Consider the following 16,190-nt stretch of genomic DNA (forward strand, 5'->3'; position numbering starts at 1 on the left):
GGGTGAAACATCCACCTACGCGTGTTCCTGTGCTCCTGCGGAGGCGCGGGCCCGGCGCTCGGGGGCCCTGTCCCCGGTCCCCGGTCCCCTGTCCCCTGCCCGCGCTCGGCCCGGACCCTCCCTCAGGCGCTGCCCGCTCGCCGCGCGGCCCCTCAAGGACTCGGCGCTCAATGTCAGGCGGAGCGGGACCGCCGGCAGGGGGCGGGCGAGGGGCGGCGGTGCCCGCCCTGCGCGGAGCGCGCTCCGAGCCGGCGGCGCTTCTGAGGTCGGGCGGCGCGGCGGCGCGGAGCTCAGCCCAGCCCAGCCCAGCCCAGCCCTGCCCAGCCCTGCCCAGCCTTGCCCAGCTCAGGGCGGCACAGCCCAGCCGCGCCGCTGAAGGGCACCGGCGGCGGCGAGGCTTCCCCGCGCTCTGCCGCGGCTGGGGTGCGCCCGCCCCGCAGCATGGAGGCTGGGAAGCGCAGCTCCTCCGCCGGCAGCCGGGACGATGGCAGCGCTAACTCCTTCCCGGCCAAGCCGGCGGCCTCGGCGGAGAAAGCCCAGAGCAGCCCCGGCAGCGGCGGCGTGAAGGAGCATGGCAACTCGGTGTGCTTCAAAGTGGACGGCGGCGGGGGCGAGGAGCCCGTGGTGGGCTTCGAGGATGCCGAGGGACCCCGGCGGCAGTACGGCTTCATGCAGCGGCAGTTCACCTCCATGCTGCAGCCGGGGGTCAACAAATTCTCCCTCCGCATGTTCGGCAGCCAGAAGGCGGTGGAGAAGGAGCAGGAAAGGGTTAAAACTGCGGGGTTCTGGATCATCCACCCCTACAGCGACTTCAGGTTAGCGCGGGGCTCACGGCGGGCGGGAGAGGGGTGGCCCCGGCGCCTCGCTCCTCGCCGGGCGCAAACTTCGGCGGGCGGCGGGGCCGGGGCTGCCGCGGGCTCGGCCCGGCGCTCTCCAGCGTGCTGCACCCGGGACGGCCCCGCAGGCCCCGCGCCGGCCGGGGCGCCGCCCGCAGCCCCCGAGGCAGAATGCGGAGCTCTGTGGCTCTCCGTCCCGCCGTCCCGGTCTGTCTGCGGCGCGGGGTCGCGGGCCGTCGGGCACGACTCTGCCTCGGGGGGAATGAGGGCTCAGCCGGGGGGTTACACAGCTGCATCGGCGTCGGTAAAATCCCCGTGTCTGCACACGCCTGCCCTTCCCTGAGCACCCAGTGTGTAAACACTTGTTCCAGGGGTTGCGAGAAGGAGGTGCGTCTCTGTCAGAGTTACAGTAAAATAAGTTTATCCAGGTGATGTGTGGAAAACTATGTTTTGATAGGGAGACAGGCAAATGTGATACCAGATTAATATTGCTTTCACAGCGAGATGCATGGATGCAGGACTGGAATATTCATACAGAAAGGAGTGCAAATAAATGCCCAAGAAGTTACAGTTCCCTTTAAAAATACATGGAAAGTGTAAGATTCTTTCATTTCGTACTCTATGCCAGCTGGCTGTGTGCTTTTATAAATGTAACGCTCTCTGTGATATTTTCTGAGGACTATCGATGTCGTTAAGCGTATTTAATCAAGAGCTTGAATTGAACAACCTGCGTCTATATGATAAGTGAATTGCACCAGAGACTGTATTTGAAAAAAGAAAATCCAGAATATTCAATAGTTACATGGATCTTCTAAGAAAAAACTGGGTTAAAGAGAACACTCTTTCAGTGAGGACAGGAAGAAATACTTTCAAAGTCCAAGTTTCTGCGGGACTGCTTGGAGTGAGGTGTTTCACAATGAGCTGTGCTGGCACCTTGCAGCTGCGTCTGAGAGCAGTACAGCTACAGGAGTGGAGGAGCACGGCACAGTCAGTTGTGACTTGAAATCATGCTTCAAATCCCTGCTTGTTTTCCTGGTTCCCTGAACTGAATAAACTGCACTCGTTCTTTTCCTGGGGTACCTTTTCCAGCTGAGCTCCATTAGCAGGTGCATTAAGTGGGGAGGGAGAGCCAAGCACCTACCCGCTCCCTTTCTACTAGCTAGAGAGGGGCGTAGCAGGTCACATCTAGTGCTGTGGTAGCATCCATAGGGGACTGGGGGGGGTCTGATAGCCTCTTCCTGATCTGTGTGTGTGCATGAGTAACTTTATTCACGTGAGGATTCTGTTGAAATGAATGAGGTTATTCTAGCAAATAGTTTTCCTTGTTCTGTTGTAAGCTTGGTTTCTGAGTGAGGTGTACACTCGAATGGTATATTGGGCAATAGGAGCTTATTTGTCGTATTTTGCAGCATGTAACTTTTTAAGCAGTTCTGTGAAATAGGTGATGAGCGTGTTCATTCTGTTTCATTACAGAAATATCTTCTTATTCTGTCCTAATTCTTCGAGTGGGAAGGTTTAGAGATTGTAGCATATGTTTCCCATTTTTTTAAATAGGAGTAAACAGCACTGAATCCTTTTCAGTCCTGTTGTCTGCATATTCTTAAATTAACTGGTACTTTCAGGTGGTTTTTTTTAAAGTTTTTATTTTATTAGAGTAAGTGTTTGGTTTTTAAATAAAGTTCATAGTCTTTCATTAGTATTGGGATGGTGTGGCAGGCTCCAGATCCAATTTTTTAGCCTGTAGGACTGTTTCAGTGAGAAATATGAGATGCGCGTGTTTTTTCTCCCGAAACAATTGCAGCTGTGCAGTGGTACCACTCTTTGGGTGGCAGTGCAAAATGCGTGAAGAACTTGTACTATACAGTATATTCACCTTATTTGGGAATTACAACAGCACGTTTAAATGTCATCTAACAGTGGCTCTGTACCGGAAGGAATTCAGGGGTAAGGATGGAGTTGCATTGATTTATTTTTGCATGTTATTTGTAACAATGTAGTGCCTGAGTGTAGGCTTTAAAGCATCCAAAGAGACACAGGTATTCCCATGCTGCTGTTTTGATGTTCTTTCCATCAGAGGAAAGAACTAAATTTTCTACTAAAATAACAAGAAAAAAGTAAAAAGCTGTGTATTTTATGGTATCCATATGAGGAGATGTATTATGCATTTGTAAATACAGCTCTTATAAGGGTATTTGTGGCACCTATGAAAATAGACATCTCAGTAGACTTTAAATGTAGACACACTTAGGAAAATACTGGGTTAACCATGTAAAATATGAGAAAATTCTGGTATAGGCTTCTGCACACTCTTTTATTTTTTTCCTAGTTCTGCATGCTTGTATGCATTTCCTGGGATAATTTGATGTATTTGGTTTTATTTCTTGATTTCATTCTCATGTTTTTTGTAAAACAATATATTAATCTACACCAAATGGTATTCTGTTGTGACATTTGGAGGAGTGGGCAGCATCTCAGTGCCCCTCTGCCCTTTGTTTTGGTATGAACAGAATGTGGAGGCTGTCTCTAAACCCCGTGCTCTGTCAGTTGGTTACCTGCAGCCTTGTGGGGCTTGGTCTTTAGTTTCATGGCTCTCCATCTTGCCTGCATTTTAGGGAAAAATTGTCTCTTCTTTGGGCAGATACACCCTTGGAGGATTAAATTCAATAAGTATTACATAGTTTTCCCACAAGGGAACCATTTTGATCCTGGTTGTCTTTTCCCAGTCTTCTGAGGTTAATGTGTAATTTGGTAGCTGTTATATAAACCCTCCACCTAATGCACATCGAACCCAGCACAAGGCCTCTGTTTATCACTTTGCAGCCGTGACTACTGTATCTCTAAAGCTCGGCAACAATTCTGTGTAATTGCTTAAGTAACAAAAGTGAATTTATCAGTCAGAGTTTGCTGAAGTCCTGTGTGTGTTCTGTGAGATACTGAGTGCCTCCAGCCGTCCATTCTCATTTGTGGAAGGATGAGCCTTCAGGAGAGCTTCACTGGTCCAGCCCTGTGGCCTTGCAGCCACTGGATGAGAGCAGGACGAAGCTGACAGGAGGTGGGAGCAACTGCACATGGTTCTGCTGCTGCCTCACACATGTCATTTATTTCATAGGAGATTAGTGGTGGACATGGGCTTTGGATGACTTTTATATGTTACGGCCTTCTGGTATTAATGGAAATGTACGTGACTGATTTTTAGATGATTAATTACTCCATGTCCTTTGGCATGTAAGGAGTTTCTTTAATGTTCAGAGGGCTGGCTTGCACATGCCTGGGCTTCTCATCCAGCCCTGTAGCGTCTCTCTCCCTCCCTCCCCAAAGAGAAACACTGTCAAGGAAATCTTGGGTTTATTACCACATTGGCTAGGGCATCTGTAGTCAGCAATCTATAAAGAAAACAGAGTTGCTACAGAGTTGCAGAAATAGCAATGTATGAGACAGACTGAGTGGAAATAATGCGTGAATGCGTAAATGTAGCCTTCACACTCTGATGGTTACGGTAGGCTTGATGTTTGGGAGCAGCCTTTGTCTGGAAGTGGGGACAAAAATTTTAACGGGCTTTGAGATGAAGTAAGACTGTGATGTGGCATTGTCTGTCAGAGCAGCAGGTAAAGAGGTGCAGTGCAGGCAGAGCTGAAGGTCTTTTTACCTTGTGTAAATAATACCAAGTATAAATTAATTTGCAACATTAGGAAAAAAGAAACCAAAAAACATTGGCATTTTATCTCTCTGGGTAACTTTGCATTTATCCAAGAAACCTAAAGCCTTATTTTAATGTTAACAGTAAAGTAAAAGCAGAATTATTTCTAAAACTTGAACAGAAAATTTAAGAGTGTAGTGAATAGTACAGATTGTTTTTTAGCTTGTGTGCCACTCCAGTTTCAAAACCTTTTCATGTACACATTTAAGGCATCATGTGAATGTTTGAGGTTTATCATGGAAATCTTTATAAATCATTGAAGGCTTCATTGGTAATACCTTGTAAGTAATTTAATGCCAGGTTTCAAAGGGTTTTGATCAGGGTGAAAGACACATTATTTGCATGTATATGTCTGGGTAGTTACAGAAGGATTTGCTTCTGTTGCTGTTAAAAAACATTCTGTTATATTGTGCAGTTTTATGCAACCCATCCATGTTGTCATACACATGTACAGCTTCAATTTTCAAGTAAGCGTGTGCCAGACTGTAAGTCACAATTGCCATGGTTTAGCATGCCTCATGGTTTTTTTAAATTATACCTTTTAAAAAACATTTGAACTTATATTTGCATTATGAATCGATTTTCTTTTTCATTTTCACCTATATTTTGGACCTGTCTTTGACCACCAGCAGTTGCCCTAACATGACAGACTGTGCATGTTATATGTGCAGCTCACAATCAGGTCTGTAAAATTCATGCGTGCATTGTTTTAAAACCTGCCTTTTGGGACCAGTCTTCACTCTATGTGTTATACCTATCTTAAGTTGTGTCTTAAGAAGCTTAGGATAAGCACTTTGTGCTTCTCTTTTGTCACATGTTTTGAATGTCTCTCTTGAAGCTAATGAGATTTATGTTTTTGTGAGCTGTTACATACTTAGGTTTATGTAGAGCAGTAGAGTTGGAAGGTAATGCTATATGCACTGAAGACAAAATGTATTATATCAGACTTAAATGTAATTGATAGAGGTATATGTATTCGAAATGAAAGACATAAATCATGTCTATATTGGTCTATATTAAACAGTTCAGATACAAATTTGCATGGGTTTAATGGATACATTATGTCACTGGTAGTGTAGGAATATGAAATGGCCATAGTTGTGTATTCTCAAGGTAGTCATTTCTTGTTGCTCAGGATTTGTCATGAGATTCTATTGCAGAATTGACCCTTCTGAATTCACTAATAAAATCATAATCATGGATTTATAATTGTACTATATACACTACATTCCTTGTGCAAACAATTTAAAAAAAAATTATTTATGTTCTTATGAATGAAGCACAGATTCATCTGGGGCTATCTTTCATGTATAATTTTCAAATACTATTGTTGTGACCATAATTTTTAGTTCTACTAAAGAAAAACTTTGTACAGATAAACTATTCGTATTGCTAGATGTTCAGTCCTTACATTTGACTAAACATGGAGTTCCATTAGTACTAAAAAGATTATTAATAGTAGTTGGGTTTTATTTGTGGCATTTCAACAATTTTTGCCCTTTACTTCTGTAAATGCCCTAAAAAATAAAATGACAGAATTGTAGCATTAACCTAAATAATGCATTTATAATGTTTGAAAATTCCGTCTGACATCAAGTTATGTATTGCCTTCATAATAGTTCCCCAGGTAGAATGCAACTCTCATAAAGGCAGGCTGAAGAGAAATACAGTAATGGTTCTCAAATGCATAAACGGATGTTACCAATAGGAAGGAAATTACATTGAAGTAATGGAGTGAAATTGCAGCAACAAGTATCTAAATTAGATGTTTAGGAGGCAGGACCAAAAATAAGCAACAAAATAGTCTGTTGGAAATGTTCTGATGTGAAATATAGGCCAGAAATGCATTAGGCTGTTTTTCATCTCCCGTTCCTATTATTTTCTGCATTGAATAATTTTTCATCAGTGGTTATCATGGATTCATCTGTTACGAAATCTAGTTGACTAAAGCTAGGTACTGACTTTTCCTTTTGTACTTTGACTTTTCCTTTTCTATTTGTAAGCAAGGATGTGTGAGGGAAAATAGGGATAGAGTGGTGCATTTTGTGCTTTTGGACTCATGAGGGCTGTGTACTCTCGTCTGCTTTGAGATTTTCTTCAAGAGCTGCTAAAGCAAGGCAGTGGAGTCCACCCAAAGTTGGTGCAGCAGCCACCCGCCTTCCAGACCTCTAGGGCATGTGGGAAGCCGTATGCCCTTGTTTGTTCAAGCAAGGTGATTCATTTTATTAATAAGACATCCTTCTGTCTCTGGATATGTAGAATACTAATGCATAGTTTGAGCTCACTTATATGTTGAACATTTGCCAGTTTTCATTATGTTCATTCTAGTCCTGGAAAGAAAGAGTCTTTCACACTTGTTGTGTTATGTACCTGAACATTGAATAAAGTTTAGGGGAGAGAAAGAGCTGAATAAGTGTAACTCAGTCCCTTAGTTCTCTGAGTTACTTTTAATTTAACTTGGGACATTTTGAAGATCACTGGCAGCACCTATGAATATGCACAAAAGTACATTTTTTTTCTGCAAGATGCTTAGTTTTACAGTGTTCACTTTCTAGACAATCTATCTAAAGGCAAGTATGTTCATCATGATTTTGAGATGTTTAGAAAGAAACCACAACAAAATAAAGTAAACCCAAATGTTACAGAATTCCCATTAATAATTCTGTAACATGTACGTCAAAGATGATGTTTTGGGGATGTTATATGTGAGTCTTTAAAATTTAACCCAGGACAGTCCATATCATGAGAGTTCATCTTCAGTTTTCTGATTGTTTTTTTTTTTTTGCTTTGACTGCAAGGAGAAAAAATTGCTTGATAAATATGATCTGTATCCATATCTCTGTATACACATATCCAAAATTAGGTCTCATCGTGCTTGGGCCTGTGGGGAAAATGCACTGATTCTGGTATTCCAATTGATTGTTTTAGCACGTCAGCACATTTTTAAATGGGTCCTGTGACTCCATTTGTTAGCACATCAAAATAAGTGATGCTTGTAATTGAGTCAGTAAAAGTTTTTTCTTCATCCTAGGTTTCTCAGATTTGAGTATTGGAATACTGTGTAAAAGCATCGAGTAATATACAAAGGTCTAGATTTATGATTTGATTGGGTGTTTGGTGACTACAACAGCTAATTGAAAGATGCATAGGATGTGATAAGTTGCTTTAGGCTTTTCTGTGTGTGGGGGGTTATATAATAAAGTAAAAATTTGAGTGGCTCAGTTTCTGGTTGTTCAGCCTGGAGTAGCAGAAATAGAGATGTATGAATGCAGAGGTCACCTAAAAAGTATGAGTCTTTAGTGCTGCATTGCTGCCTACCTATCTAAGATCAATGGCACTGTAATATTTAATTAAACTTTGTCAGATTTTTTGAGAGGTTCAACTTGAAGCTATAAGAAGCAAAAAACTATTTTTAGTGATGAGTGTGTGTAGAATATGAAAAATTGAAAAGAAATTTACTTAATTTGATGATAAACAAGAAGTATCCATTCTCACCTTTGCTTTTGAGAACTGTTTTCTATGTCAATATACATTTTTTTTGAGAGAGGAAACTTTTAACCTACTTTGCAATGTTTAATTTTTAACCTGACAGTACAGTTCTCGTTAATTGCTTGAAGGTCCTTTAGCTGTCTATTTCCCGATTCTTTCCCAGAGGCATGATTTAATTTTAAAAATCATGGTGTATTCAGCTCTAATTATTGGAGAGCTTGTTCTAGACACATAGTAAGGTATGTTAATGACCAAAAACTGTATCAGCTGGAGTCAATGTCAGTACTACCTCAAGGACACTGTCATTTAGCTTCTATAAAATCTCTATTAATATCTTTTAATCTGATGACAGATTCAGGCAAGCTGCATGGTATTTTTCAGTAATCTTATTGCCTTGCAATGCAAAGCAACTAGAATAAGTCTGGAATAAACTCATGTTCAGAAAATGTTCATTTAATTACAAAAGAGCTGCATACTGTTTCCATTACATATTTGAAAAAAAACAAAACTAACCCCAAAGCCATTTTCATTTTTTCCAGTGAAGTACCCAAAACTTAAGTTACATTCTATAACTAAGAATAGGATTTTGTTTTTATGTGATTATCTTTGATGTTGTTTATGTGTATATATTATCTAATTAAGCATGTCATTTAATAAATATTTTGATCCACTATTGGAATTTAGTATGCTACTGCTATTAAGTTTTTATCTCTAAGAACATAATTATTAAAAATTCATATTAGGATATTCTGTTTTCAACTGAAAAAGCAGGGGTTGCTTTATGTTCACAGTCTAAGCTATGTTGGTTCTGTTTTTTTTTTAATATTTTTTGAGTGAGTTTATTTTTTAAAATTACTTTAAAACAACCAGTAAACTTTTTTTTTTTTAATTTTGGGAGGTTTTTATAAGTTTTTAATACTGGGGAGGGATTTAAGTGAAAGTACTCTTTTTCATCCAATTTTGTCTGAAAATCACTGAATCGTACATTTACACTAAAGCTCCAGTATATAAAGAGCGCCGTAGAAATAAATTGTGCTCTCACAGTATCAATTCTATACATGTTGTACCCTGGTTGCCTCCAGTTTTTTTTTTACCCTCTTATATCAGCAGACTAAGGTGTGGAAATATTGATGTTTCCCTAGCTGATTCTGTTGCATCTAACACTAATTTACCAGGTCCTCCAAGAAGCACCTCATTTCTGCATGACTGCAGAAATAGACAGTGTGGTGATGAAATGATCTGACCTTAATGCCGATACGTGGATTGCAGTAAATTTAGAGTAATATATAATGAGACCCCCAATAACAAATAATTGGTTTATCTTTTCCTAGGGAAAAGCTGTGGAAAATACACAGAATTTTATAAGTTTTGTAGAGTTAGATCTATCCAGCTCTCCCGAGGAGATGGAATAAAAGCATGGCTGCAAAACCACAGAGATGCAATCAAGCTTTCACACGGTTAGTTAGAGGTTTTTCATCAGGCTCTTAAGTGATTTCCGTCTAGTTGTTCATTCCAGGAGGACTTATTATTTAGGTCTGGCAGAGAAATTGCCATGAAACCTGTAGCAGGTGCTGCTACTCCCTAAACATCTTATTACTGCCTGGCAGTAGATGCTTGCAAGCCTCTGTTTTCCCCAAACACATCCAGGCCGACAAGATCATTGGAATAGCTGCATATGGGCTTGTTTGCGCCTGATTTTTCAGTGAAGGTGAGAGCCAGGCTTGTCTGTCACTGTGGTTCACCTTGCCTTTAGTGCCAGACAAGCCCGGTGGTAACAAAAAGAATTGCTTTTCCAGCTTGGGATTAGTCTGGTAGATTGAAACTTGGAAACAGAACAAAAGAAGCAAAATAAATCAAGATATACCTCAAACTTCAGTTTTTAATTGGGTATCTTTCTCATACACCCAATGTATTGGTATTTTACAAAGTATTCTTAAGTGCTGTTTTTCAGAGCTGTGTATATAGTGTTCATGGAAGCTCTTATCAAGATGACTGCCGAAGAACTGAATCCTACTTTTTCTTTTGTTTATAGCATTTCTTATGGTTTAATTTTCAGTCAGTGAAATCATGCTACAGGGAATTTGCATTCAAAAGTTCCTAGGAGTACATGGATGTAGTCCCCGAAAGTATTTTTTTGGAAGCAACTTCCTTTCCCCCCTCATTCTGTCTTCTCTTCATCCTCCTACATCCTTTCTGAAGATATAATGCATTCCTTTAAATAAATGGAAACAATGCACTGATTTTATATTTTTAAAATTTGTTTGTTCTGCTGTGTAGTTTTCCATTCTTACTCAGTCTGTTAGCTAGAAGATACTGAGCTGTTTGTTCAAACTAGCAGGGAGAGGTTAGTTTAGGTATTTTCATAGCCTCTTGCAGTTTGTAAAATGCCTTGTAGTAATTAAAAACAACCAAAATAACTTCATGTATATTTTCCATTTCCCTTGACTCGGACAGGTTAGCAGCCTTCTGTTGAGAATTGCACTGTGATGCAGTTGAACATATTGTTACCGTACACTGTTACACAGGCACCCGGCCGAAATTGTCCCTTCAGCTTGTATACTGCCAGCATGGGAATTCAAGTCTTGCATACATCTACCACATTAAAGATATAATTATCAGAAGCACAGTTTTGTAATGCAAAGGGAGTGTGGTACCAAGAGTAAGCACTGCCAGATGGTAGGCAATCTATCAGAGCGTTTAAAAAGGGTCAGAATTGAAAATGTCTGAAATCTGATGGCTTATTAAGCAGTAGATGTTGAATGTGTGGGAAAAGTGAGAGATGAGTAACCTAAGCATGAGGTGCCCACATGACCAAACAGACTTTTAATTGCATGCATTCTGCCAGTATTATATGAAATACTTGTTTTTGCTAAATTAAATGTGGCTTTGAAATTTGGAACAGAATATTAAATCCAGTGATATACTGCTGAGTGTTGAAAAGTTCAATAAGATTTGTACATATTCTTACTGTTTATTTATTGAAGTAATGAATTTATTATGATGGTTCATCTCTCTGTAATGGAAAAAGAACTTAAAAAACAATTTCAAGGTTTTTGTGTTGAAAATTATTAAATCCAGTATGTAATAATTTTATTATTTCATATACATATCATTTAGGTGGATGTGAACTAAGTACAACATAAATTGTGACAGAATCCAATTAAATGTCTCTGGTTTTACATTGCTATTTAAAGGCACTCACTATGAATTTAAAATTTCTTGTTTAACCTTAAACTATTCTCTGTTCTTGTTTCCTAAAGTTAGATTTTCTGTAGTCTGCCCATGTGTGGTGCTTTATTGTTCACAAGCATGCTAATTTTTTTTTTTTTGTCGAGAGATGATTCTCAATAAGACAGGTCTGAGGAATACTCCGTCAGTATTACACAATCAGTCAGTGTTATTCAGCAATTTCCAGCACCATCCCCCTCATTCCCCGGGACTGTATGAGCACTGCTTGATGTGACTATGGCTGTTTCTGTAATTTCTAAGCCACAGCCAACTTCTACATTCTCCACAGGCTAGACCAAATTTATCTTTCTGTGGAATGGATGGGAGAGCTGCAGTGAACTTCCACTCCCACACTTGTTCCTCATAGCATGGCAGAGTTCAGATTTGCTTCGGGGAAGGAGAGCTAGCTGTGTAGCCTGGGAATGCAGGTACCATGGATCTGCCTAAAATGGTGGCAGATGTTCCTGCTGGGGCTGCTGACTCGTGATTCTGTGAAGTGTCACTGAATAGCAGTTCGTCTGCGTTGAATGTGCATGCTGATTTTGTGCCACTGGCAAAATGAGCAAATGGAATATGGTATTTAACTTGGTTTCGTGTTTCCAGTACAAATTTTTCCGTTTCTGGAACGGCTTTGAAAGTGTCAGTTTTACCCAGTGCTCTGCACAATGTGCAAATCTATAGGATGTTAGATGAAGATCTGAAATGGGAGTCAGGAGCCCATCTATCTTTCAATTTCAGGAGCTAGATACTTGTAAGCATCTGGACTCCATGCCTGAACATCTTTCAGAATTCCAGTCATAAGGAGGAGCCCAAAATGGTAAACCTGATTTTTAAAAAACGTTGCCTATGGGTACTGTGTATTTTGCAGAACTACTGTGTCAGAATAATGCAAATTTGTTTCAGCTTCTATTTTTGCTGTATTATATATTTTGATTTACAATTTACAGATCAATGTATATTCTAAGATTATGAAGAAAAGCTCTGTTAATTTTTCACTCTCAATTTCTCGCTGTTCTCCACCAATAAATTATTAATATCTATTTGGCAGTTTTAATTATTGCACATCTTTAGTTCAAACGCATTTGATTAGTTCATAACTCACTGTCCTCCAAAAAATGAAACATAAACATTTGGCTAAATTAAATTTTGTCTTTCTGAGGAGTATTGGCTTGTGGCTAAAACCTCTTATGAGATCTCCAAAGTAAAATGTTTTCATTTGCTGAAAGGCAGAAACCTATTTATTATATTTAGGCAACTGCATTTTGAGTGAATATGGATGGAAGATAAGGATGGACATCTGGTGTTTTATTCACCACAGAAAGGGCAGCTCATTTTGTTTTGCTGTGTCAAAACAAGAGTCATCTATCAGTATGGAAGTAAAGAGCTTCCTTGGTATTCTTGCGGTTGTTTATAGTTCAGGTCATGGGTCCCTGACCAAAGTTTCTTTGAGTGCTTATTTTAGAGCTGCTTATCAGTGGCTACAATTAGAGGCAACTTTACTTGGGTGCAGACACTTCCCCCTGCAACCCCTAACCTGCAGTGGGTGTCTGATGTCAAGACCAGCCCATTGTAAGGAATTCAGACTGTTTTGTTTGAACTCGAAGACTGGAGAAAGAATTTTTGCATGAAGAGACTTCAAAGTCATCTGTCAAAGTCACTCCACCAAAATATAAAGTGAAGAAGCAGATTATTAAATAATTCCCTTTTATATTTTTTTCTGATAAATATTTATAGGTGAGGCATATAACAAAGCCTGTAGTTAAATTTGAATAAATTTTCAAATCTTAATATCTTTAGCAATCTTTCATTTTTCAGTCTGCAAACTGACATTCTGGTGCCTAAAGTGACTTGCTCTCTTACAAAAATGAATAAAGGCAGTGCAGAGGAAAAACTTTTATCTAGTGTATGTATTTTGTATAACAACTCCACTTTAGATGATTCTGTCTCAATGAAGATAGAACAGAATTTTAAATTACTTTAGGTCTTGGTAAAATGTATCTTCCAGTGGTTCAATAACTATTTCATATGACTAATTTAAAACAAAACACTTAACAAATGTATTTCAAGCAAATAATCTGCTGTAATTCAATAAACACTTTCTATATATAGTTTGTAAATTTAATACCTACTGGTTTTAGGATCTCAGTTGTGTGTCATTATTGCATATATCTGTGATAAAATGTAATAAACCCTCATGTTTATTTGCAAGCAAGCAATGGAAATTACCTCCTGTACTGCTGGCAAAGGTGTGCTGTAAAGGCAACTCCTGGTGCTTGATATTGTGGGCTATCTTCTGTTTTGCAAATCACAAAACCATTCAAATATTAAGTTCACATATGCTGGTTTGGGATTTTTGAAAGGAATTTACTTGTTTCCTTTTTTAAGAATAATTGAAGTAATGATGTTGAAAAAAAAAAAAACCCTCTTTTTTCCTTATATTGGATTAAACTGCAAAAAGACCATTCAGCAATTGCATTCCATTACACTGACCAATATTAATAAATGTCAGAGATTTTGCATCCCCAGAAATTTGGTTTGTATTCCAAACCTCCAGCCTTGGCTGAGGTTGCAGCAGCAGCACATGAGGCTGTGCTCAGCCCAGCTTGCATGGAGCTTTCTGGAGGGTGAACAGCAGGAAAAGTCGACGAGGGGAGCAGAGGCAGAGCTGACAAGGTCTGGGTTACTTAGGCTGGTAACTAGAGCATCTCTGAGCATAATGTATGCTCTTTCTTGTTTACTTTGTTTGCTCTTCTGGGTTTTCCTTTTTGTTTTAAACAAGTGAATATCAGGTCTATCTGATCACCGCTCTGTCTAGCTGCATAATGCGCTGATTTGTTTTGGCAATGCAGGCAGAGCGCTACGCTGTCAGAAGGATGGTAACACTGGGATGTGCAGTATGCAAATTGGGAAGTCTTAAAGAAATGTTAATTTTAACATTGTATCTGCTTAAATACAGTGGAAGGCAAATGGCTAGCAGAGAGATGTGAATACAAGCTGAGTAATTGGAAAAGTGGAGTGCATCCCCCTGTAAAAAAGTGTTAAGTAACGTACATATGGAAAGGTATAATCAAGCTTGTGAAAGATTACGCCTTTCATTTCTTACATGTTGTGCACACTGTATTTCCAATTAGTTGATGTTTTAGATAAATCAATACTAGTTCAGTTAATAAAATTATTAAAATAATAATTCCATAATCTTAAAATTTCCAGTGTATTTGAGTGCATACCTAAATGTTTCTTTTATCTGCTTAGGAATTAAAATCATTCAGCATGGATGTTGAAACTGCAGAATAATTTTCTTCCTCTGCTGGAGAGGATTTGAACCTGTGCATTGACTTTGCATAGCACCTCTGTTATGGATGCTTCCAATAACAAAATCGCCTCTCAGATTTGTTCTGCTTTGGTGGAATGAGGAACTGAGAACACCTCTCCTGTCTTGTCATTGCCTTCCTTGGGAACAAGATTTTGTTCCTGCTCTAGTTTATATTTGTTTAGGGAGAGAGAACATGTCAGCAGCATACCTCACTTCAGGAGGCACCGTATGGCTTGGGGAAAGTGAACTCCCTGAGATGTGGGAGATCCTGAGTTTAGCTGCCCACAGACAGATGAAGAAATCCAATGGATGTTCACAGGTGTTGATGAAAGCTCTAGGTATTCTGTGTTTCTTGAAAGGAGGATGCATGTGGCATGACCCTAATTACTTACCATGTTGCTCTGCCATAAATCTGATCTTTCTGCTTCCTTTGCTTCCCTAAAAATTGTCTGAAATGTATTTTAATATTTTTCATCATAGTATAAGTTAATAAAATTATAAATTTGATTTGAACATACGTACATCATTTTCTGATGTTATTTTCAGAACAAACAAGTTATTATATTTTTAACAGATATAAATTAGATTTATTACCATTTGAAGCAAATTATTTACTGCAGTGATATTCATGGATTACATTAAAATAACTTACTGATTCTTAAGTGTACTGTCATTGATTTTAAAGGGTTGAAATTTCAGTACTTATTTTTATAGTCAAGGAAACATAGGCTTTGTAGCCAAAAGTCAGCTATAAATAGTTGTAAAGGGGAATAATAATTAAACTTGATATATATATCTTGATTACCCGGTCTTGCATTAGAGTCTTGCACATCTGTGCAGATACATAAGATGAATGTAAATATTCAGTCGTGAATATTTGTTTTCATTTATGATGTGGGAGTATATCAGCTTGCTTCATGTCTATCTATAGTTCTTTCACACTTTTTCACATCTCCAGTTTTTCTCTTCATGAAATTTGAAGACTGGCTCTTTTTTTTTTCTGTCGGTTTGAAAATAGTGCCCATTCTTGCCTTCAATGCACTTTGTCAAGAAATGATACACTAAGTCCTACTTTGAAGCTCCTTTTCCAAATGTACTGTATCATGTTACAGCTACACAAAAAGCCAGTTTTACCTCTGATTACCAGAATAAAATTGTTATATATGTATATATGTCAAATCTAAGTTGATGGTTCTAGCCTTGTTTTTTTTTTTTTTTTTGGGGGTGTTTGGTTTTTTTGTTTGTTTTTTTTTGGGGGGGTTGTTTTTTTTTTGGTGTGGTTTTTTCTTGGTTTTTTTAATTAGAGAAATGAATTGTCCTACCTCATTTGGTGGTCATGGGCAGTCTCCTCACCAAACCCTATGCCTGAGATCTATCAATAGCTACTGAATGACGTCTTCCCTGTCCTCTCTTTCTCTGAAGTAGAGAAAATAGAATTTTCCCTGTCAGCAGAAACTTAAAGATTATACATGATTATCATATATATATGATAATTGAGATTTAATTGGTTAAAGAAAAAATCTATTAAAGGAAAATATTAATTGATACTGATTGGCTTTCTAATTTTTGGAAGGGCATTAGGAAGTTACCTTCCTTTTCACTTGATTCTTTGTTGAGAAGAATTACT

The 16,190-nt window shown here is 39.2% G+C and overlaps 1 protein-coding gene across 1 annotated transcript in view; it reads left to right on the plus strand.

The window, feature by feature from the left end:
* Nucleotides 1-351: 351 nt before the first annotated feature.
* Nucleotides 352-16,190, plus strand: part of HCN1 (hyperpolarization activated cyclic nucleotide gated potassium channel 1) — a 192,196-nt gene continuing 176,357 nt past the window's right edge. Inside the window, 1 exon segment of the mRNA XM_030969114.1 lies at nucleotides 352-815. Within this exon segment, the coding sequence (XP_030824974.1) occupies nucleotides 442-815 (374 nt within the window). The 5' untranslated portion in view covers nucleotides 352-441.

This window comes from Camarhynchus parvulus, chromosome Z (assembly GCF_901933205.1).
Source record: "Camarhynchus parvulus chromosome Z, STF_HiC, whole genome shotgun sequence".
NCBI classification, from domain to species: Eukaryota; Metazoa; Chordata; class Aves; order Passeriformes; family Thraupidae; genus Camarhynchus; species Camarhynchus parvulus.